The sequence below is a fragment of the Benincasa hispida genome, chromosome 3 (assembly GCF_027475165.1).
Source record: "Benincasa hispida cultivar pf3 chromosome 3, pf3_genome.v1.1, whole genome shotgun sequence".
Taxonomy (NCBI): domain Eukaryota; kingdom Viridiplantae; phylum Streptophyta; class Magnoliopsida; order Cucurbitales; family Cucurbitaceae; genus Benincasa; species Benincasa hispida.
The window spans coordinates 36,356,618-36,382,973 of NC_143480.1; the positions used below are offsets into that span (position 1 = coordinate 36,356,618).

Consider the following 26,356-nt stretch of genomic DNA (forward strand, 5'->3'; position numbering starts at 1 on the left):
AAATGAAGAACAAACGTGGTTAATGGCACTTGAATCTATTATCCAAATCGAATCATCATTCTCCACTAAACAAGTCTCTAACACAAGTAAATCGTATTTACCTTACCTGACCTTCTTCTTTTCTGCTAAGTACTTGGGACAATTCCTCTTCCAATATCTCTCCTAGTTGCAATGGAAATAAATTTCCTTTGTAGCCTTAGCCTTCTTGCCCTTTTGGGTAGTAGTTAGTGGGTTAACTTTCTCCTTTATACCTTTATTCTTCTTCCATTTTTTGGTGTTAAAAGAGGAAGACATATACTTAGTTCCAGAGGTTGAACCTCTGAAGAACTTTTTAGAGGAAGAGGCAACATTTGCCTCACCCTCATGTTCCTTGACTTTCATGAAGGATTGCAAAGTCTGAAGCTCGTTGATCAAGGTGGTCAGGTTGTAGTCAATCCTGTTCATAACAACATTGCTACGAAGTTGTAGGACACTTTCAGGTAAAGTTTTCAGGATGAACCTAACCTGACTGACCTTATCAATGATAGACCCATTCATCTCAGTTATGTTAAAGTGGACCATCATGTTGAGAACATGTTCTCAAACAAATGCTGTTCTTGCATATGTGCATTGAAGATGAATAAGAGCATCATGTCTGAGTTGTGCGGACGGTTGTTCGAACATTCCTTGCAGGGACTCCATGATCTCATGGGTAGTGAGCATAGGCTCATGCTTTTTGGTTAAGACTTCAGAAAGGCTTTCCAAGATATATGCTCGAGCCTTTTCATTTGCCCTTACTTAGCGTTCGTATGCCTCCTAAACATTTCGAGCAGCATTTTGAGCTAGGACTGGAGGACATTCCTCCACCAGGACAAATCTCAAATCATCAATGATCAGAACTATATTAATAGTGTCTTTCAAGTGATGTAATTATCGCCAGTTAATCTATCGGTGGTGAGCATGTTTAACGTTGCGTAAGTTATATTGAAAAAAATGTTGAAACATACAATTTATTAATATTAGTAATCAATGCATTACCCAGTTTGAAAAATCAATCAAATTTAACAAAATAATTTAATGCACCATATATGACATTTATTATGCAATGATGTTTCAGTGAGTCAGGGTAAAAGCAACCATATGGTGATCAGGTACCCCTTCACTGAAATAAGACCATCTCAACCAATATACGGAACGTCTCCTTGTTCCTATAAATATTAGTCACCATTGTTCATGAAGGAACTCTGTGGGGAGAGAACCTTGAGCAGAAGTAGATCGATTAAATTCCATTTTTTATTGAATATAAATTTTATAGTAAACATGAAACAAGATATGCATTTAATTATAAATTACAACATGCTAATGAAAAGGTTTTATCATATGCATTTAATTATAAATTACAGCATGCTAATGAAAAGGTTTCAAAAACCTCACCTTTGAAGACTTTTCTTCACGATTTCCCTCAAATAACACCAAGAACCTCTAAGACTTTCTTCAAGAATAACCTCAAACAAGAACGAACATGACCACAAATGTTTCCTCGGTATTCTCAGGGTGAGAACCCAGGGGTGGTGGGCTCTGACTATTTTGGATTTTAGGGAAAACTTAATGATAAAGAAGAAAGATTGAGAACTCTCTAAAAAACTCAAACACACAGAATTCTTCTATCATTTAGTCACTATCTCAATCGATCAACCGACTTCACAAGAAGAAGAAGAAGAATTTTTTTCTACTTGCAAAAAATAACCACCTACCACTTACGTGGGTGGAGAGAAAAGAAGGGGAAGAGAGTTGTAACTCCCTTTCTTATTATTAAAATAATAATTAATATATACATAATATGATATCTAACTTATCATATTATATATATTAAATTATATGTTATATCAAATATAACATATAACCTATAGTTTTAATATTGTATCACATACAATGTAAACTATAGTTTCTTTTCTCTATTATGTGATATTTAATATAAATCATATTTATATTAAATTTAACAACTATGAATCTCTTTCATAGAAACTATATTTGAATCTCATTCAAATATTTATTTCCTCTCATTAAGCTATAATGTATCAAATACGTTATAACAATTATATCACATATAATTGAATCAACTTAGTTATATCATATATAATTAAATCCTCTATTAATTTGAACAATTCAAATTAATCCAAAAACTGATTCTCAATTAATCCTATTGAACTATCAAGGGGACCTCATGGACTTGTAGCTTGAAGCTCTAACGGTACATGAATAATTAATTAAAATCTTTAATTACATTATTCACCATCCGTTAACTGTCGGGCACTCCACTAAAGATTGATAGCTGCACTCTTCGCACTACAAATATATTTCTGTGTCCATTGAATATAACCAATCAACAGTACGATGATCCTTCACAAATTGCTTGTAAGTACAACTAGGTCAAATTACTGTTTTGCCCCTATAGTTATATCCAACTCCTTAAATACCATTGACCCCTCTAATGAACAATAGGTCATAGCCCAACTATGATTAAACCCCTCTCGGGCCAGGAGAGTGTGTGGTGCCACATTGTTCAAGACCTGGAATCTGCCCTTAAAGGAGCAATTTATCTACTTACCCCTGCCTCGGGAAAGAAGTGAATTCCATCTTGTATAGTTGTGTTCACAGCTCCCCAATCAAATGAATCCCCAAAATGGTAGGTTTGTTGAGTCGACGATCTAGCTACTCTCACCCATACAAATCAAAGGACCGCTCTCATAAGCAGGAGTTCACAACTCACTCAGGATTCAGGTCATGTTACCTATGATCATCTTGGTGAAATTTAAGTCTCTATTGTGAACGACATTATATAATGAGACCAAACATTTCATGGTTCGGTCTTATACAAACTCCTTTGTATAGAATATCCCCGCTCACATGTCTATATATGAATGATTAAGATTAGATCATTTGTAGCACTTTTAACAATTGTAACACCTACAAAGCGGGTCATACTTGTAGTGTCACTAGGATAAGGTACCCAACCTTATCTATCTACTACAGACCATTTAGGTTATCACTTAAACATGATCCACCCGTATGTCCCTATATACATGTTTAAGTTACAAAGATAACCTTGGATGTTAGTTTATTGGTTTGTGGTCAATGCAACTAAAGTATCATATATTTTATAGATAATGAATAAAATATCATATATTTTATTAAATACGCAATGAAATATCATATATTTTATTAAATACTCAATGAGTTTGTTCGATAATGTTTACAAACTATAAGACCCTATGAGATTTAGGGCATCAACCCCAACAGTTCGATCTAGAAATTGTTAACTAGCTTAACATTTTTCTTGTAAGTGTAACCTTTCATTTTAGATTCTAGACTTCCACCCCAATGAGTCAACTGTAGGGAAAAATTGATTGGGGCAAAAACTAAAGCAACCCCATCCATTTCTAGAGTTTGAGTAAATAGTCATGAAAATGTCATCTGTAGGGGGACACAAGCAAAGGTGCCTCGAGGCTGATGATGAAAATTTACTACAAAGTAATATGAGAGACCATGGGATGTGTTAACACACGTTTCACTCCCACTTACTATAAACACTCTCTCCATTTACCTTGGTACACAAACACCACCCATAGGGGGACGCAAGCAAAGGTGCCTCGAGGTAAGGTATAGATCTCACGGTGTGAACTATGAAAGAGAAACGTGAAAAGGAAAAATAAAGTATCATATACCCCATTTTTCTCCCACTGAGTGTTTTACCTATGGTTATTTTAACTTAGAAAAAATGGCTAATTATTTTTATTCAATGATTGTTTAAATTTGCCCAAAAGTAACTCTTACTTTGGATAGTAAAACAATTTTGATTAACGTTTATTAAACATTCTAACAAACTTTAATCAACAATTGGATGCTTGCAGAAAATCTATCTAATTCACCTTCCAGGTCAATTCTCAGGTAGAGATGTTCTGTTTCCGTCAGCTTAAATACCCCAGCCTAGACAAAATTGACATTAGGTAAAGGTCCTTTATACATACATGTGCTACAATTTTAATCTTTTATTAAAACCACTTTAATCCTATTAAACTGATTAAAAAGATTAAACTAATTTCTAATCTCATTAGAAATGTTGTGAACTTAGGTCTATGTGAATCATATTTTAAACTATTTAAAAAATGATTTCACCCTAAATTTGCATGCAATTATGAATTTTTAATGTCTAATTGCATTTAGTTATAATTGTTATAAAATAAATGAAACAAATAAAAATCATACATTGCATTTATTGACATACTTAGTAAAATTATAACATCTATAAAATTATTTAAAGTAGTATTATATACTAAAGTCATGAAATAAAAATAATAACATTCATACATACATCCAACTATATATTATAACTCTTATAATATAAATGATACATGACAATGTTATTATGCATGCAAACATATATTATAACATTTATATATGATGCATGAGCATACTATAAAATAAATCATGCAACTGTAGTATAACATTTATAATATTCATGATGCATGATTAATGTATAACTTATGATGGGATTTTACTATATGACATACATTGTGACATATAAAACAATAAAATTAAACCGTACATCAAATGCATAATTTAAAGAACAATTTATGGATCGAGATTGCACTTCTAAACCACTAATTAAATTAATATAACCTTTATATTAATTTAATTTATGAAAAAACTAACTATTACATAAAATAATAGCTGAATGGATTCAAAACAGGTGAACCGAATTTTGAACCACATGAATCAGACCGCCTAAAACTCAAATCGCTCATAAACCGATCGTTAAACCACCAGACATCATGAACTGCTCGTGAATCTCGTAAAGTTTCCGTCTTGGAACGCTGAGGCGCTGTGCCCTAGCACCACAACTCTACGGAAAATCATCTCCATGTGGTCTTCTTCCAGAAAAGTAGCATTTGTCGACACAAACACTTTATTTTCTTTGGGGTCGAAGAAGTAACTACCTCTCGTTCCTTTGAGGTAGCCTACAAATAGGCACAGTTTTGAATGAGGTTCCAGTTTCTTAGGATTTGCCTCAAGCACGTGTACTGGGCAACTCCAAATTCTGAAATGACGTAACTAGCTTTACGACTATTCTATAATTCGAAAGGTGTTTTGGTAACACTTTTGGATGGAACACATTTCAAAATGTACGTTGCAGTTTGTATTGCAAAACCCCGAAACGAATCAGGTAAGGAAGCGTGTGGGGAATTTTTCGCAATGGGCGAAAGCCTGACGTAACTCATTATAGACCAAACCATGTCCAACAAGGTTCGATTTCTCCTCTTTGATACACCATTCCGTTGAGGTATACTAGGCACTGAAAGTTGGGATACAATTCCATGCTCTATCAAATAGTTCTGGAATGTTAGATCTAAAAATTCTCCACCTTAATCAGATCAAAATGTTTTAATTGTTCTATTTAATGTATTTTCTACTTCATCCTTAAATTCTTTGAACTTTTCAAAAGATTCATACTTATGTTGCATCAAATAAACATACCCATATCTTGAATAATCATCAGTAAAGGTGATGAAACATTCAAATCCTCATCTTGCTTTTACATTCATCAAACCACAAAGGTCTGAATGTACTAGCTCTAAGGGTTCTTTGGTGCTGTGACTTTTTTCTCGTAAAAGGTCTTTTAGTCATTTTTCCTTCAAGGCATGACTCACACACAAGTAAAGAATTTTCTTCTAACTCGCTTAGAAGTCCATTCTTTACCAACCTCTCAATCCTATTGAGATTGATGTGTCTTAATCTCAGGTGCTAAAGTTGGACTTTTTCTTTAGGAAAAATTCTAAGTCTTTTATGTTGAGTTACCATAGTTTTTAACATTTTAGTGTTATGGAGGGCTTTAGTTGCTAACGGTCTTAGCACATAAAGATTGTTTTCTAGTTCAGCAAAACAAATATCATTATTTGAAATAAACACTTTATTTACAGATAAATATATGCAATAACTTTATTCTAATAAACACTTTACAGAAATTAAGTTCCTCTTCAAACCAGGAACTACATATACATTTTTTTTAGCAAAATATATTTATTCTGTAAAGTTAATAGGAGACCTCCCATTGCCACAGCCGAGACGACGTGTTCAGTTCTAACCCGCATTGTCATCTCCCCAGCTTCCAGTTTCCACCGGAAATTAACTCCCTGAAATGAAGAACAAACGTGGTTAGTGACACCCGAATCAATTATCCAGGCCAAATCTGAAGGAACTCGAAATATAGAGGACCTTTGAGCGGAAGCGGATCGTTCCAAACTCCATTGTCAAAGAACTCAAATATTTACAATCATACTAAATAGATTATACATTAATCAATAAATTACAACATGCTTTGAATTAAATACAAAGGATGAGAGAAATAATACCTTTGAAGAACCCTTTCATCACGTATTTCCCTCGATCAAACTCGAACGCAACGATCAACTCGAACTCGAACTCCCTCGAACACTAGCAACGAGTAAACTCGATCCTCGAACAGAACTAGACACCACCACAAGATTACCTTGGTATTCTTGGTGTGAGAATCTAGGAGTTGTGGGTTCTGGCTTATTTTGGATTGAGGAAAGGAGGAAGTGAAAGAGGAAATAATCAAGTAGGCGATAACAGTATCATGTAGCAAATGGAAGTCTATCGTATAGACTCGATACTCGGTCGTTTAGAAAAGTTTACTTATAGTAAACTCGATGTGATCGTTTAGTCACTCGATAGTGAATAATGTAAGTCGCACGTCCTTCTGAGATTTTGAAATCCAATTTCCTTTTATCCCACAGTTGCTATAAAACCGTGTATAACCACCCACTAAGGTCGGTTATTGAGAAAAAGAAATATCAATTATCATATAATTAATAAATTATAAATAAATACAATAACTAATTATCATATTATATTTATAACCTATATTTTTAATATTGCATCATATGTAACATATAAACCATAGTTCTTTTTCAATTTTATGGCATTTAATATAAATCATATTTATATTAATTCCTCCAAACAAATAATGTATCAAATATATCATATATAATTTAATTAATTTAATTATATAATCAAGTTTCCTCTTGTTAATTTGAACATTTCAAACTAACCCAAAAACTAATTCTCAACTTGAATCCATTGAGCTACCAAGGGGACCTTATGGACCTGTAGCTTAAAGCTCTAATGGTACGTGAATAACTGACTAAACTCTTTAATCACGATATCCACCATCCGATAACTTCCGGGCACTTCACTAAAGACCGACCGTTGCACACTTTGCACTACAGATATATTTCTATGTCCATTCGATATAACCAATCAACTGTAAAATGACCCTTCACAAATCGCTCATAAGTACAACTGGGCCAAATTATCGTTTTGCCTTTATAGTTACATCCAACTTCTTAAGTACCACTGATCTTTCTAATGAACAATAGATCATAGTCCCACTATGACTAAACCCTTGTTGGGCCAAGAGAAGGTATGGCGCTACATTGTGCAAGCCTCGGAATCAGCCCTTAAGGGAGCAATTTATCTACTTACCCCTGCTTCAGAGAAGAAATGAATTCCATCTTTTGTAGGAGTTCCCAATTCCCTAATCAGATGAATCCCCAGAGTGGTAGGCTTGTTGAGTCAGCGATCTGGCCACTCTCACCCATGAAAATCAAGGAACCACCCTCATAGGCAGGAGTTCACAACTTACTCAGGATTAAGGTCATGTTACCTATGGTCATCCTAGTGATATGAAAGTCTCTATTATGAACGATGTTATATAACGAGACTGAACATTTCGTGGTCCGGTCTTATACAAACTTCTTTGTATAGAATATCCTTGCTCGCATGTCTAATACATGAATGATCAGGATCAGATCATTTGTAGCACTTTACAACATTTGTAACACCTACAAAGCGGGTCACACCCGTAGTGTCACCAGGATAAGGTAACCTTCCTTATCCATATACTACAGACCATTTAGGTTATCACTTAAAACACGATCCACTTGTATGTCCCCATATACATGTTTAAGTTACAACAATAACCATGGATCTTAGTTTATTGGTTTGTGGTTAATGAAACTAAAATATCTCATATTTCATAGACTGAAGTGAATAAAATATCATATATTATAAATCACAAAATGTTTGTTCATACAAATGCTTACAAACTATAGGACCTTATAAGATTTAGGGCATCAACCCCAACAGAATCATCATTCTCTACTAAGCAGGTTTCCAAAACAAGTAAATCATATTTACCTTGCTTGACCTTCTTCTTTTCCGCCAAGTATTTGGGATAGTTCCTCTTCCAATGTCCCTTCTGGTTGCAATGGAAACAAATTCTCTTTGCAACCTTAGCTTTCTTGCCCTTTTGGGCAGCATCTGGTGGGTTAGCTTTCCCCTTTCCACTTTTCTTCTTCTTCCACTTTTTGGTGTCGGAAAAAGAAGGTATAGACTTTTTCCCAGAGGTTAACCATTGTGGAACTTCTTAGAGGATGAAGAAACATTTGCTTCACCTTTCTGTTCCTTGGTTTTTGTCAAGGACTAGAAGGTTTGTAGCTCGTTGAGCAAGATGTCCCCTCTTGCATACGAGCATTGAAGATGTGTTTGAGAGCGCCATGAAGGAAATTAGACATGAGGATTTCCATGAGCAGTGGAATGATCGTTCCAAATTTAATTCAATATTGATCATACACAATTACAGTCAAGAAACGGAAACTAACAAGTCATGCACAATACAAAATTACAACATGCTTACAGATGAGATCCAGGGATAAAGTATACATACCTTTGAAGACTCATTCTTCGAAATCCCTCGATCACAAACGCTCGTTCAGTCTCCAAGATAACAATCCACAAATGCTCAAACACAACGGCTGCAACATAGCACGATCAACAACAACCACCACACGAACAACGCGAACACACAACGAATGGCCTCGAACTCAAATGAGTTGAGTGAGGACACCACCATAATGGTTACCTTGGTATTCTCGGTGTAAGAATCCAGAAGTGTGGGCTCTGTATGGACTTGGTTAGAGGAAGATACTGAAGGAACAACAATCGTGGAGACGATTGCGCAAGTGGGAGATGAGAAGTGTCTATCGTATAGACGAATGTTCAATCGTGTAGAAGAACGTAGCCTATCGTATAGACAACGCTCTGTGATCGTTTAGCTACAATCAGCTGAGTGAACTATCTTATAGTGACACTTCACGATCGTTTAGTCTCTCTATCAGCTATCGTTGAGGGAAACTATTTTACTTGATAGCATTCCGTGAGTTTCTTTCTGAATCAAGTAACTCTCCTAAATTTAAGAAAACCTTTTTTCTTTTATCTCATGGTTACCATAAAACCACCAATAACCTCCCACTTAATTGGTTATTAGAGAAAAAGAGATAATTATCAAATAATTAATTATAAATATATATGATAACTAACTTACCATATAATATTTATAACATATAGTTTTAATATTTCATCTCATGAAACATATAAACCATAATTCTTTTTCTATTTTATGGTACTTAATGTAAATCCTATTTACATTAAACCTCCACTTGATGTATCTCATACATCACATCAATTATATCATATATAATTGAATTTTCTCTTGTCAATTTGAACATTTCAAACCAACTCCAAGAACTGATTCTCAACTTGAATTCATTGAGCTACCAAGGGGACCTTATGGACCTGTAGCTTGAAGCTCCAACAGTACATGAATAACTGACTAAACTCTTTAGTCACGAGATCCACCATCCGTTAACTGTTGGACACTCTACTAAAGACTAATAGTTGCACTCTACTTACTACAGATATATTTTGTGTCCATATCAATCAATCAACAATGCGATAACCCTTCATATATCGCTTGTAAGTACAACTGGACCAATTAACCATTTTGCCCCTGTAGTTACATCTAACTCCTTAAGTACCATTGATTCTTCTAGTGAACATAATTCATAGTCCTACTATGACTGAGTTCTCTCTTCCAAAAAGAAGTTGTGGCTACTATGTTGAAGACCCGGAATCAGCACTTAAGAGAGTAATCTATCTAATTACCCCTGCTTTGGGGAAAGAGTGAATTCCATCTTGTGTAACTGAGTTCCCAGCTCCCCAATCAGACAAATCCTCAAAAAGGTAGGCTTACTGAGTTGGCAATCTAGCCACTCTCACCCATACTAATCAAAGGATCACCCTCAAAGGCAGGAGTTCCCAAAACACTCAGGATTAAGGTCATGTCACCTATGGTCGTTTAAGTGAGATGTAAGTCTCAAGTATTAACGACGTTATATAAAGAGACAAATCATCTTGTGGTCCGGTCTTATACAAACTCTTTGTATAGGACACCCCCGCTCGCATGTCTCCACATGTAGTTCACAACACTTGTAAACCTCTACAAAGTGGGTCGTATCCGTAGTGTCACTAGGATCAGGTATCCCTCCTCAATCCTTATACTACAGACCTTTTTGGGTTATCACTTAAGACATGATTCACTTGTATATCTCAAATACATGCTTAAGTTTTCATGCAATAACCATGGAGTGTTGTTTATTGGATATGAGTAAATACAAAATAAAATAACTCTTATTTTATTCATAACAATGTGTACAATGTTTACAAACTACGAGACTCTGGGAGAATTAGGACACAATCCCAACAATCTCCCACTTGTTCTAATGTCTTGAGAGACTAATGTACAATACATGAAAAATACAAGTACAATATACAATAAACTAGGGCATACTCTATACTCCAGTATCATCTCCCACTTGCCCTATACAAGATGTCGCATGTCCCGTAGACCCAGACTCTCCAGATGACCCTCGAACACTTTAGTCGTGAGAACCTTTGTAAACGGATCAGCAACATTGTACTTCGACGCGATCTTCTTGACTATCACATCACCGCGATGCATAATCTCCCTGATCAAATGATATTTCTATTCGATATGCTTGCCTTTATGATGACTTCGAGGTTCCTTCAAAATTTTCATAGCCCCGCTATTATCACAATAAAGAGTGATCGACAAATTCATATTTGGAATAACTTCCAAATCTGTAAGGAATTTCCTCAGCCAAACAGCCTCCTTAGCTGCTTCACAAGCGGCTACATATTCGGCTTCCATTATGAAGTCTGCGATGCATCCTTACTTGATGCTTCGCCACACTACAACCCCTCCATTTAGAGTGAACACTGACCTTGATGTCGATTTATGAGAATCTCGATTAGCTTAAAAGTCAAAGTTTGTGTATCCTGTAAGAATCAAATCCTTATCTCCATACACGAGCATGTAGTCCCTCATTCTCCGAAGATACTTGAGGATCGTTTTGATCGCCGTCTAGTGATCTAATCCTAGATTGGACTGATAATGACTGACAATCCCTACTTCATAACAAATGTTGAAGACTATGCGATGAGGCATGCTAACTATACGATCGTTTAGTGCGTGCGCCTTTTATTAAACGATGAGCATTGAATGCTCCCACTCGATCGTTTACCTCCAACGTCCACGCGATCGGGCAACCAACACTATGCGATAGAGCAAACACTTTACCCCATTGTTTAACATTAGCTAAATGATCGTTTAGTAAATACTACACAATCGCGTAGAAAAATCTGCACGATCGTTTAGCCAAATCCCAACGATCATTTACTTGAGGCTACACGATACGACCAACACTTGGTCTTCTTCCTCGCTAAGAATCGCATCTCCATGCTTCAAAACTTCATCACAAACGACTCAACAAACTCAATCACTTTGAATTATAGATTCGATTGCTTGTTAATTATGCCCCAAAACACAGGGGCCCTTACAAATTAACACTTTGTAATTGAAAGAAAGCTTTAAACAGAGGCAATTAAACCCGTAAACATTCATCAACACCATCTACAAATGCATTTAACACTTAAACACAATACAGAAAAATCCACCACAACTGTAAAAGAAGTTAAAACAGAAATGGAATATCAGAACAACCTGGCTCAGATACCAATTAAAGGAAATCAGATATGAGGATTTCCATGAGTAGCGGAATGATTGTTCCAAATTTCATTCAATATTGAACATACACAATTACAGTCAAGAAACGGAAACTAACAAGTCATGCACAATACAAAATTACAACATGCTTACAGATGAGATCCAGGGATAAAGTATACATACCTTTGAAGACTCATTCTTCGAAATCCCTCGATCACAAACGCTCGTTCAGTCTCCAAGATAACAATCCACAAATGCTCAAACACAACGGCTGCAACACAGCACGATCAACGACAACCACCACACGAACAACGCGAACACACAACGAATGCCCTTCAAAACCTCGAACTCAAATGAGTTGAGTGAAGACACCACCACAATGGTTACCTTAGTATTCTCGGTATAAGAATCCAGAAGTGCGGGCTCTGTATGGACTTGGTTAAAGGAAGATACTGAAGGAACAATAATCGTGGAGACGATTGAGCAAGTGGGAGATGAGAAGTGTCTATTGTATAGACGAATGCTCAATCGTGTAGAAGAACGTAGCCTATCGTATAGAAAACGCCCTGTGATCATTTAGCTACAATCAACTGAGTGAACTATCTTATAGTGACACTTCATGATCGTTTAGTCTCTCTATCAGCTATCGTTTAGGGAAACTATTTTACTTGATAGCATTCCGTGAGTTTCTTTCCGAATCAAGTAACTCTCCTAAATTTAAGAAATTTTTTTCCTTTTATCTCACGGTTACCATAAACCACCAAAAACCTCACACTCAATGGTTGTCAAATAATTAATATTATTATAAATATATATGATAATTACCATATTATATTTATAAACTATAGTTTTAATATTTCATCTCATGAAACATACAAACCATAGTTCTTTTTCTATTTTTTGGTACTTAATGTAAATCATATTTACATTAAACCTCCACTTGATGTATCTCATACATCACACCGATTATATCATATATAATTAAATTTTCTCTTGTCAATTACTGGAGTTTGAATAAAGAGTCAGGCAAAAATATCATCCGTCGGGGGACACCCAAGGTGCCACGAGGCCGTGCATGGAACTTTACCTCAAACGAATGAGAGAGATCGAGGGATATGTTATCACACGTCCCACTTCCACTTACTATAAATATTCTCCCCATTCACTTTCATATTGATCTATACAAATGTCATCCGTAGGGGAACACTCAAGTTGCCTCGATACTGAGTATAGATCTCACGGTGTGAACTTTTAAGGAAAAAGTGAAGAGGAAAAATGAAGTATTATATACCCCGTTTTCTTTCCACTGAGTGTTTTACCTAGGATTAATTAACTTAGGAAAATCCAGCTACTGATTTTAACTAAGTGAATTTTTAATTTTTCCAAAAACAACACTTTTCTTTGGATAGTTAAACAATTTTTATTAAGGTCTATTAAACACTTTAACAAACTTTAATCAAACATTGCATACTTGTAATCTATCTAATTCACCTTTCTAGGTAAGTTCCTAGCTAGGAGTGTTATGTTTCCGTCAACTTAAATACCAGCCTTAGAAAAAAGGTCCCTTATATTGGGGTTGATCCCTAAATCTTGTGGGGTCATGTAGTTTGCAAACACGTGTATGAACAAACATTTGTGATATAATAATATGATATTTTTTTCACTATTTTCTATGAAATATGAGATATTTTGGTTGCATTAACCACAAACTAATAAACTAAGATCCATGGTTATCGTTATAACTTAAGCATGTATGTGGAGACTTAGAAATGGATCATGTCTTAAGTGATAACCTAAATGGTCTATAGTATATGGATAAACGAGGGAAACCTTATCCTGTTGACACTACGGATACGACCCGCTTTGTAGATGTTACAAGTGTTGTAAAGTGCTACAGGTGGTATGATCCTGATCATTCTTGTGGAGACATGTGAGTGGAGGTATCCTATACAAAGGAATTTGTATAAGGCTGGACCATGAAATGTTTAGTCTCGTTATATAATGATGTTCATGACAGAGATTTCATTTCACTAGGATAACCATAGGTAACATGACCTTAATCCTGAGTGAATTGGGAACTCCTGCCTATGAGAGCGGTCATTTGATTTGCATGGGTGCGAGTGGCCAGATCCCCGACTCAAACCTACCACTTTGGGGATTCGTCTGATTGGGAGCTGGAAACTCAGCTACACAAGACGGAATTCACTCCTTCCCTGAAGTAGGGGTAAATAGATAGATTACTCCCTTAAGGGTTGATTCCGAGACTTGAACAATGTAGTAAGTGTTCACTCCTAGTAGAACTATGATATATTGCTCATTAGAGAAATCAGTGGTACTTAGGGAGTTAGATGTAACTACAGGGGCAAAACGGTAAATTGGCCCAACTGTACTTACGAGCGATCTGTGAAGGGTTATCGTACTATTGATTAGTTATATCCAATGGACACAGAAATATATCTATAGTGAGAATAGTGCAGCTATCGATCTTTAGTGGAGTGCCCACATTCAACGTATGGTGGATATCATGATTACAGAGTTTAGTCCGTTATTCACGTATTGTTGGAGCTTCAAGCTACAGGTCCATAAGGTCCCTTTAGTAGCTCAATGGATTCAAGTTGAGAATCAGTTTTTGGGTTAGTTTGAAGTGTTCAAATTAACAAGAGGGAATTTGATTATATATGATATAATTAAATTGGTTCAATTATATGTGATATAATTGATTTGATGTGTTAGATACATTAATTGGAGAAATTAATATAAATATGATTTATATTAAATAAAGGATAAAAGAACTATGGTTTAAATATTACATATGATGTGATATTAAAACTATACGTTATAAATATAATATGATAAATAAGGTATTATATTTATTTATAATTAAAACAATTATGAGAAAATTGTTAGTTGGTTATTTTATTTTCTCCATTAACCGTGCAAGTGGGAGGTTATTTTCAGTTTTAATAACTGAAGAATAAAATGAAAAGAGTTTTCATTTTTTGAAGAATCGCATTATCGCATATCAATTGATCGAGTGAAAGCAAGCTATATGATAGCCCTTTTGAGAGGTGACCAAGCGAGTTTGCAAGACAATTGCTCCTCGTTACAAGACGATCAAGTACCCAGTGTCTATGTGATAGACTAACACTTTCTCTCACTTACGTCGAACACCGGAAGTGAAGTTGCTCCTACCTACAGGAGCATCTGCCTTTTTTCGGGGGATCGGGAAGAGGAAATCAGGTGTGAGGTCTGAGGTCAACGGTAATATGTCACCCTGCTTTAATGAGAGTACTCTTTCCATTAGGAGCTTCGCCCAGCTGAGCTCATTCCTTGTGGCAAGAGTCGAACGCGAATTCCCTGACTGAAGGGCTGAGAATGAACACAAGGCTTTGAAGACCAGACTCAGGAAAGTGGACGGGAAGCGTTCGGTATGGTAGGGTGACCGTCGACATGAAGTTTGGTTTTGGTTAAGGAGCAACCGTAGACCTGACTTCACAGACGGTTTCAGAGCAAGAGTCTTTGCTTCGGAGCTATCTTCAAGCTTGATCGCTTAACTTGATCGTATACATCCTCCTTTCCTCTACCAAATTCACACAAAGCCCACACCTCTTGGATTTTCACTCCGAGAATACCAAGGTAACCGAGTGGTAGTGTCGAGGGTTGTCGTTCAGGGATCTAGTAGTTCGAAGAATTCACTGGTTGTTCGTTGCGTTCGTGATCTTTAGACTTTGCTGGGATGCTTGACCAGTGTAGATCGAGGGAATATGTGAAGAAGGGTTCTTCAAAGGTATGTCACTCGATTCCCTTTGTATTTAAGTTAAGAAAGCGTGCTGTAATTTTCACAAATGTTAGAATGTATTAGATACATTTGTAACAATGTTAATCTTTTAATTAAGAATCAATTTAATCCCATTAAACTGATTAAAAGATTAAATTCAAAATTTCTAATCTCATTAGAAAAATGATCTTAGGTCTATTTGAATCATGTTTTAAAATAATTATAAAAGATAATTTTAACCTAAGGTTTGCATGCAATTCTGAATTATCGATTTTAATTTCTAATTTCATTTAGTTATAACCATTATAAACAAATGAAACAAACTAAAACATATATTGCATGCTTCGAAAGACTTTAGTAAATTATAACATTTTTAAATTATCTAAGGTAGCGTTAACTTCATGCTATTTCATTTCATTACTAACATATATAACATTTATATAATTAGATAATGAAACATATTATAGCATATATCCATACATACATTGAACTATATATTATAACAATTATAATATAAATTATGCATGAATATGCTATTAATGTATACATGCATATATTATAATATTTATATTATATAATGCATGAGCATTCTACAAATTAAATCATGCATCTAAAATTGTAACATTTGTAATATAATGCATGAAATTAAATGCATAACCTATGACGAGATTTTATACTATATGACTACATTATGGCACATAATAATAAAATTAAATCATACATCATATGCATAATATAAAAGCAATTAATATATCAGAATTGGTCACCTATTAGAAAAAAATAACTATTACAAGATAAATATCCATTCGGTTCAAAACATGTGAACCAGACCTTGAACTGCTCGAACCAGACTAGGAACCGGTCCCGATGAACCCAAACAACTCGAATCGGAGAATCCACGAACCGAACCGGACCAGCAAAGCACAAACAATGTCTGAGCCGGAGCTGAACCGCGTGAAATCTTTGTCTCGGAGCATCGTAACACTATGCCCCAGTGTTGTGATGCTACGAAGATTTTCTTTGTCTGCCGCATCGCAGCATCATAACACTAAGGCACAATATTGTGATGCTGCAGTACAGTCGCCGACTGTATTGCTTCAAACTTCTTTGAAACTTCACCGATTTTCACCCCATTTCACACCTAACTTCTGGAAGAGTCTACAAACAACATTGGGATTTCGGTTGGATTTCAGTATAGCTTTTCATCCACAGACTGATGGACAGATAGAACGTTTGAATAAGATATTAGAAAATATGTTGTGCGCCTATGCAATAGAGTTTTCAGGAAGCTATGATGCTCACCTGCATTTGATGAAATTTGTTTAAAATAACAGCTACTAGTCTACTATTGGAATGTCACCATTTGAGGCCCTATATGGAAAGAATTGTAGGTCTCTTGTGTGTTGGGATGAAGTAGGAGAAAGAAAGTTGCTAGGACCTGAGCTAGTGCAGACCACGAATGAGGTAATACAGAAGATCAGGGCTCGTATGCAGACAACTCAGAGTAGACAGAAAAGCTATGCCAATGTGAGATGTAAGGACCTGGAATTTGAGACCGGTGATAAGGTGTCTTAAAGGTGGCACCTATGCAAGGCATTCTGAGGTTTGGCAGGGAAAGGAAGCTGAGTCCGAGATTCATTGTGCCTTTCGAAGTCTTGGAACGAATTGGCCCTGTAGCTTACCGATTAACATTGCCTCCGTCACTGTCTTCAATTCATAATGTCTTCCATGTTTCGATGCTGAGAAAGTCTGTGACAGTCTGTCCCATGTAGTTGACTTTGAACCATTGCAGTTGAATGACAACTTGAACTACGAGGAGAAGCCTATAGAAATTCTCACCATAGAGGTAAAGACGTTGCGCCGCAGGGAGATAGCGTTAGTGAAAGTCCTGTGGCAAACCATCAGTTCAAGGAGGCTACCTGAGAGTAAGAGGATGAGATGAGGGCTTATTATCCGGAGCTTTTTCAGGAATAAACTTTCGAGGACGAAAGTTCTTTAAGGAGAGAAGAATGAAACATCTCAAATTTTTTGTTTTTAATGTAATTTCAGTAATTGCTAGTATTAAAGGGCATTTTTGTAATTTTGAAAATTTATGTCGCCCAAATTTAATTTGAAATTAATACCAAGAATTATTTTCTTTTGAAGGGGGGTTAGTTAATTTTTTTAATTGGAATTTGTAAGGGAAAAATGGATTAGAAATTTAGGGAAAAGAATAAAACAATATAAGATAAAATATAATATAATATAATAAAATAAAGTATTTTATTTTATATTATTATTTTCTTTTTCTTCTTCTCTCCCTTAACCCTCTCCTTCCCCCTCACACAAACCCCCCCATGATTCCATCTCTCTCTCGCAGGCAAACCTTCAACGAACGAAGCCTCACTCTCTCGCAACCAAACCTTCACTAGCCAAGTCGCGTTCGCTTGTGACCCAGCCAAGTCGTGTTCACTTGTGACCCAACATCTTCTTTCGTTGACCGTCATCATCCCTCCTCACGTCTCAACCGCACCGTCTAATGTTTTGCTCACCGTTCGCCTCTCTCTCCCTCCCGAAACCAGTCGAAGCTCGCCTGCCGCCACATATCTCCTCCGCCGCGTGCCCCTCTACGTGTCGACCTCACCAGATTCGTTGCCATCATTCGCGTTTGTCCGGCGCTGCCCCGCCCCTGCCGCCGTCTTGTGTGCCATCAGATCTGTTTTGGTAAGTTTGTGCTATTTCAATTGGATCTCTTGGCCGATGATGTTTTTCTTCAATCTATTGATACGATCTTGTTTGGATTTTAAAGTCGAGATTTAGGAGAAGTTGGGAAGTTAAAGTGGTACCATCAAGAAAAGTTGGGAGTGGGCTCATCATTTGGGTAAGCTTTTGGACATTTGAGCTTTGGTTATCACGGCGGGTAGTGTGGGGTTTATTGGGGTTGATGCCTAAAGTCTTCTATCCTGTAGTTTGTAAATAGTTTGTATGAACGCTTGTAATGTATAATATATGATATTTTACTTCACTTCTTGATTTTGCTCAGTTGAATGTTTTATTTGCTTGACTACAAACCAATAAACAAAAATCTCTAGTTATCTTTATGTAACTTAAGCATGTATGTGGTAACATACAAGTGGATCATGTTTTAAGTGATAACCAAAATGGTCTGTAGTATATGGATATAGGAGAGAACCTTATCCTGGTAACGCTACGGATGCGGCCCGCTTCGTGGAATAGTTACAAGTGTTGTGATTTGTCACAGATGGTCTGATCCTAATCGCTCATATAGGGGACATGCGAGCGAAGGCATCCTATACAAAGAGTTTGTATAAGAGCTGACCACGAAGTGTTAACGTCTCGTTATATAACACCATTCATGACAGAGACTTCACTTCACTAGGATGACCATAGGTAACATGACCTCAATCCTGAGTGAGTTGGGAACTCCTAACATTGAGCCGGTCCTTTGATTTGCATGGGTGCGAGTGGCCAGGCCGCCGACTCAAACCTACCACTTTAGGGATTCGTCTAATTTGGGAGCTGGGAACTCAGCTACACAAGATGGAATTCACTCCTTTCTCGAAGCAAGGGTAAGTAGATAGATAGCTCCCTTAAGGGTAGATTCCAGGGCTTGAACGATGTGGCACCACACACCTTCTCTTGGCTCGAGAGGTGTTCGCATATAGTTAGACTATGTTGTATTGTTCATTAGAGGGATCAGTGGTACTTAAGGAGTGAGATGTAACTACAAGGGCAAAACGACAATTTGGCTCAGCTAAACTTACGAGCATTTATGAAGGATTATCGTACAATATCCGATGGACACAGAAATATATCTGTGGTAAGAAGAGCTCAGCTGTAGATCTTTAGTGGAATGCCTGGCAGTTAACGGATGGTGGATCTCGTGGCTAAAGAGTTTAGTCAACTATTCACGTACCATTGGAGCTTCGAGCCATAGGTCCTTAACGTCCCCTTGGTAGCTTGGATAAAAGTTGAGAATCAGTTTTTTGGGTCAGTTTGAAATGTTCAAATTGACAAGAGGGAGCTCAATTATATATGATATAATTAATCTGGTTAAATATATATGATATGATTGACTAAGAGTATGAGATACATTATTTTGCAGAAAATTGGATATAAATATGATTTATATCATGTAGAGGAGAAAACACTATAGTAGATATATGATATCAAACTATAGATTAAGAATATAATATGATCAATTCCTTAATTAATTAATTGAATGGTTATGTGATAATTGTCTGAGTATTTCTCCAGATTCGTGCGAAAGTAGAAAGTTCGATTTCAGTTCTTGTAACTGAAGAATAAAAATAAAAATTGTTTTTCATTTTTAAACACACGAAAGATATCCGAAAAATTGCTCACGGTGTGAAAGTATATGATCGCTTAGCATTGAGAGCCTATACGATAGTGCCCCTCTTACTAAACGATCGCACACCCGCGTACTAAAGATCGCCCGCAATTCCTAAATGATCGCTTACATTTACTACACGATCGCTTAGCACACCGAACAGAACTAAACGATCGCTTACCATTTGATAGACGATCGCTTAGCTAAACTTACACGATCGTGTACCCCGACCTAAACGACAAGCACTCAACTATACGATAGTCATCCCTTTCTCCCACTTGTTTGTTCGTTTTACACAATCGATTTTCCTCCTCCCCTCTACCAATTCCATCAAAGCCCACCCTTTGGATTCTCAGTATGAGAATACTGAGGGCTTTGAGTGGTAATGTCGTCCCTGGTTGCTATTTGTTCATGTGTTGCTGATCGTGTAGACGACCATGGTGCTGCTAGGCGACTATTTGTTGGGCAAAAAGGAATGAAGGGAGTTCGTTCACGTTGGACCGCGTTCTTGTAAAGATTATCTTCAACTGGTAAGTCTCTCGGTCTTTTGTATTTATTTGTTAAAGCATGCCAGTAATTAGTGTTTCAATGCATATCTGTATGTTAGAATGTATGTGTGGTAATTCTGTCCAATGAAATCGAAAAGATCCGCTTCCACTCATGGATACTCTTGTTTAAGAGTTTCTTCAGGATTTGGTATTTTGTACTTGGGTGATTTAAATCTAGTTGTTTGGGCTGAAATTTAATGGGTGTATTTTCTGTCTTAGGTTCATTATTTGGAGTTGTTGGTTTCGTTGGTTGACTGTTTTATTTGTTGATTTTCAATTAAGGTAAGTAATCTTACTACTAGAACTGCCTATGTGCCAGACAATGTAGTTATGATCTACTAAGGATTTTATGATGGTTTGATGTTTACGTATGCCTTACTGATATGAGGATTTAAAAGACTAGATGCGCATAGAGATATTCGAATGCTAGTATGATTTGAGTATATTATTATTCTATGAGTTTTTATTTGATCTGAGGATGATGAGATGTATATGCCTTAAATCTCATAGGGTCCAATAGTTTATAAATACCTGTATGAACAAACATTATGCGATGTAATAATATGAGATATTTTATTCACTACAGTCTATGAAATATGAGGTATTTTAGTTACATTAACTACAAACTAATAAACTAAGATCCCTGGTTATCGTTGTAACTTAAGCATGTATGTGATGACATACAAGTGGATTGTGCTTTAAGTGATAACCTAAATGGTTTGTAGTAGATGGATAAATGAGGGAAACCTAATCCTATTGATGCTACGAGTGTGGCTCACTTTGTAGATGTTACAAGTGTTGTGAAGTGCTACAAATGGTCTAATCCTGACTATTCATGTATTAGACATACGAGCGGGATGCTCTATACAAAAGAGTTTGTATAAGACCGGACTAAAAAAATTTTAGTCTCATTATATAATGTCGTTCATGACAAAGACTTTAATTTCACTAGGATGACCATAGGTAACATGACCTTAATCCTGAGTGAGTTGGGAACTCCTGCTTATGAGGGTGGTCCTTTGATTTGTATGGGTGCGAGTGGCCATATCGCCGTCTCAAACCTACCACGTTAGCGCCACATTGTTCAAGTCCTGGAATCAACCCTTAATGGAGCAATTTATCTACTTACACCTAAATTGGGGAAGGAGTGAATTTCGTCTTGTGTAGCTGAGTTCTCAGCTCACCAACCAGACGAATCCCCAAAATGGTAGGTTTGAGTCGGTGATCTGGCCACTCGCACCCATGCAAATCAAAGGACCACCCTCATAGGCAAGAGTTCCCAACTCACTCAAGATTAAGGTCATGTTACCTATAGTCATCCTAGTGAAATGAAAGTCTTTGTCATGAACGCGTTATATAATGAGACTAATGTTAGGTTTTATGTCCTAAAACTCGTGGTTTGTAAACATTAGAACTTATTCTGAGAATTCGATAAAGTTGTTTTTGAATATATTGTTTTATAACGAGATTAAACATTTCGTGGTCCGGTCTTATACAAACTCTTTTGTATAGAGCATTTCCACTCGCATGTCTAATACATGAATGGTCAGGATCAGATCATTTGTAGCATTTTACAACACTTGTAACACCTAGAAAATGGGTCACACACGTAGCGTCAATAGGATAAGGTTTCCTTCCTTTATCCATCTACTACAGACCATTTAGATTATCACTTAAGGCACAATTCACTTGTATGTCATCACATACATGCTTAAGTTACAATGATAATCAGAAATCTTAGTTTATTGGTTTGTGGTTAATGCAACTAAAATATCTCATATTTCCTAGACTGTAGTGAATAAAATATCTAATATTATTACATCACATAATCTTTGTTCATATAGGTGTTTACAAACTACTGGACCCTACAAGATTTAGGGCATCAACCCTAACAATCTTCCACTTATTCTAAAACTAGTGGGGTATACAAGAAAATTGCAAGTACAAATCAATAAACTAGGGCACAAAGGCCCAGTACAACAATACTCCCACTTGCCCTAGTCAAGTCGTGGACGGTCCCGTAGACCCATGCTCTGAAAGTGACCCTTAAACACTGTAGCCGTGAGAGCCTTCATAAATGGATTAGCAACATTGTGCTCCAAAGCTATATTCGTGACAATCACGTCCCCTCGATGCACAATCTCTCTGATGAGATGGTATTTCCACTTGATATGCTTGCCACGCTTATGACTCCTAGGCTCTCTGAAATTTGCCACAGCACCACTATTATCGCAATAAAGGGTGATTGGCCTAGACATGTTTGGAACTACTTCAAGATCAGTTAGGATCTTCCTAAGCCAAACGCCTCCTTAGCAGCTTCACAAGCCGCTACATACTCGGCCCCCATAGTGGAGTCAGCAATGCACCCCTACTTAGTACTTTCTCATACTACAGCTCCTCCGTCAAGAGTGAACATTGATCCTAAAGTGGGTTTCCGAGAATCCTTATCAATTTGAAAATCAAAGTTCGTGTATCCAGTAAGGACTAAATCCTTAGATCCATACACAAGCATGTAGTCCATCGTTCTTCGAACATACTTGAGGATGTTCTTGACGGCAGTCCAGTGACCCTGTCCTGGATTAGACTGATATCGACTGACTATCCCCACAGTGTAGCAGATGTCAGATCTAGTACATAACATCACATACATTAAACTACCAATGGCAGATGCATAGGGGACTCGTCTCATTTCCTCAACTTCTTGAGGTGTCTTAGGACATTGCTCCTTAGACAATGTAACTCTATGACGAAAAGGCAAAAGCCCCTCTTTGAGTTCTACATCGAGTATTTAATCAACATCTTATCAATGTACGATACTTGAGACAGTGCTAGCACTTTGATCTTTCGATCCCTAAAGATCTAAATCTCAAGAAAAAATCGAGCCTCTCTCAAATCTTTCATTTGGAATTGGGTCGCCAACCAGTTCTTAACTGAAGTCAGTAAACGTACGTCATTCCCAATGAGTAGGATATCGTCTACATATAACATTAAGAAAACTATTGAACTGTTGATGATTTTCTTGTAGATACAAGGCTCATTAACATTTTGGTCAAAGCCATAAGATTTGATTGTAGTATCAAACCTTATGTTCCAAGATCAAGACACCTATTTCAGTCCATAAATGGACTGATTTAATTTGCAAACCTTTTGCTTCTGACCTTGGGCTATGAATCCCTCGGGTTGCACCATATAAATGGTCTCCTCAAGATTACCATTCAGGAAGGTAGTCTTGACATCCATTTGCCATGTCTCATAGTCATAATATGAGGCAATGGACAGGAGGATGCGGATAGACTTAAGCATGGCAATAGGTGAGAAAGTCTCTTTGTAGTCAACTCCCTCCTCCTGGATATAACCCTTTGCCATAAGTCTAGCCTTGAAGGTTTGCACCTTCCCATCAACACCTCGTTTCCACTTGTAGATTCATTTGCAACCTATAGGTTTAACCCCATTAGGTTAATCTACAAGATCCCAGGCTTTGACACATTCATCTTTGTCAACATCCTCCACTGCCTTCTTATAAGACAACGGATCCTCAACCTCGCCATCGGCTACCATAGCCAGGATTTCAGTTAAACCCATATAGCAAACAGGTAGGTTCACAACCCTCCTACTACGTCGAGGCTTCCTCAACTTTTGAGGTGGATTTGACCTACTAGATGAACTTCCATCAATAACTCTTATTGATGTAGCAGGCCCTTCAAAAACTCTTGTTGAAGTTTTAGTAGTGTCTTTGGAAAGTTCACTCAATACCATTTTACTTCTTGGACTATGCTCCCTTATATGAACCTCCTCAAGGAAGGTAGTGTTTGTCGACACAAACACATTATTTTCCTTAGGATCATAAAAGTAACCTCCTCGTGTCCCTTTGGGGTAGCCTACAAATAGACACAGCCTTGAACATGGTTCCAAATTCTTAGGATTAGCCTCAAACACATGTGCCGAGCAACCCTAGATGCGAAAGTGACACAAACTAGCTTTATGCCCATTTCACAACTCCAAAGGTGTCCTAGCAACACTCTTGGAAGGAACATATTTAAGGATATAGGCTGCAGTTTCTACTGCAAAAACCCAAAACGAGTCTGGTAAGGAAGCATAACTCATCATCAACCAAACCATGTCCAATAGAGTTCTGTTTCTCCGCTCCGATACACCATTCTGTTGAGGTATACCAGGTGCTGAGACTTGGAAAACGATTCCATGTTCTATCAAATAGTCCTGGAACTCAGAATCTAAAACTCTCGATCAGATCGAAGTGTCTTAATTATCTAATGTATTTTCAACCTCAGCCTTGAACTCTTTGAACTTTTTAAAGAATTATGACTTATGTTGCATCAAATAAACATACCCATACCTTGAGTAATCATCAGTAAAAGTGAGGAAATACTCGTAACTTCCCCTGGCTCGCACATTCATTGGACCACAAAGGTCTGAATGTACTAACTCTAGAGGCACTTTGGCTCGATAATCTTTTCTAGTAAAAGGTCTTTTAGTCATCTTGCCTTCAAGGCATGACTCGCACACAGGTAAAGAATTTTTCTCTAACTCGTTTAGAAGTCCATTCTTCACCAATCTCTCAATTCTATTAAGATTAATATGCCCTAATCGAAAGTGCCAAAGCTGGACATTTTCTTTTGGAGAAAGTTTAAGTCATTTATTATGTGTTACGGCAGATTTAAACATCTCTATGTTATAGAGGGAATTTTTTGCTAACGGTCTTAGCACATACAAATTATTTTCTAGTAATACTGAACATATCTCAACACCATCTTTTAGAATAAACACTTTATTCATTGAAAAGTTGAGGGTATATTTACATTCAAGCAAATACTTTACAGAAATTAAGTTTCTCTTTAATTCGAGAACAACATATACATCATGTAAAATGATAAATCTATTATGTAAAGTTAACTAGAGGCCTCCCACTGGCACAGTTGAGATGACGTGCCCTGTGCCTACTCGCATCGTCATCTCGCTAGCCTCAAGCTGCCGCCAGGATCTAATCCCCTTAAAAAGAAGAACAAATATGATTAGTGGCCCCAGAATCTATGATTCAGGCAGAATCATCATTTTCCACTAAACAAGTTTCCAGAACCAGTAAATCATATTAACCTTGTCTGCCCTTGGCCTTAGCCTTCTTCTTCTCCTTTAGCCAACGTGGCCAATTTCGCTTCCAGTGCCATCCTGATTGCAATGGAAACATTTTTCTTTTTTAACTGGCACTGGTTACCTACCCCGCTGTGCAGCAGGTTGTGGGTTAGTCGGTGCCTTCCCCTTCCCCTTACTACTCTTCTTCTTCTTCTTTCTCTTGTTAGTGTTGGAAGAAGAAGGTGTAAACTTAGTTCCTGAGGTCGAACCTCGGTGGAACTTTTTAGATGATGAAGCAACATTTGCCTCACCAACTATCTTCTTCTTGCTTTTCAGTAAGGAGTGGAACGTCTGCAACTTGTTGAGGAGATTTGTAAAGGTGTAATCAACCATGATCAAAACAGTGTTGCTTACAAAGTGCAGGAAGCTTTTTGGCAACATTTGCAAAATAATGCTAACCTAACTGCCCTCATCGATGCGAACCTCGTCCATCTCCGCCATGTTAAAGTGGACCATCATGTTTAAAACATGTTCTCGAATAGATGTACCCTTTTCATTTTGGAGTTGAAGATGCTTTTGAGAGCGTCATGCTTGAGCTGCCCGGACGG

General features: G+C 36.9%; 1 protein-coding gene across 1 annotated transcript; it reads left to right on the plus strand.

Annotated features, from left to right (window-relative positions):
- Positions 1–17,114: 17,114 nt before the first annotated feature.
- Positions 17,115–17,703, plus strand: LOC150037229 (uncharacterized). Its single transcript, XM_090311927.1, has 2 exons — positions 17,115–17,327; positions 17,554–17,703. Exons 1-2 carry the CDS (start codon positions 17,115–17,117, stop codon positions 17,701–17,703), a joined length of 363 nt encoding a protein of 120 aa, XP_090168053.1.
- Positions 17,704–26,356: the final 8,653 nt, after the last annotated feature.

Excerpts from the sequence above, each read along its gene's own strand:
- LOC150037229 (XM_090311927.1), top strand. The coding sequence starts at position 17,115 with ATGTCACCATTTGAGGCCCTATATGGAAAGAATTGTAGGTCTCTTGTG. Across the intron at positions 17,328-17,553 it reads AATTTGAGACCGGTGATAAG|TTGAATGACAACTTGAACTA; the intron begins GTGTCTTAAAGG and ends GAACCATTGCAG.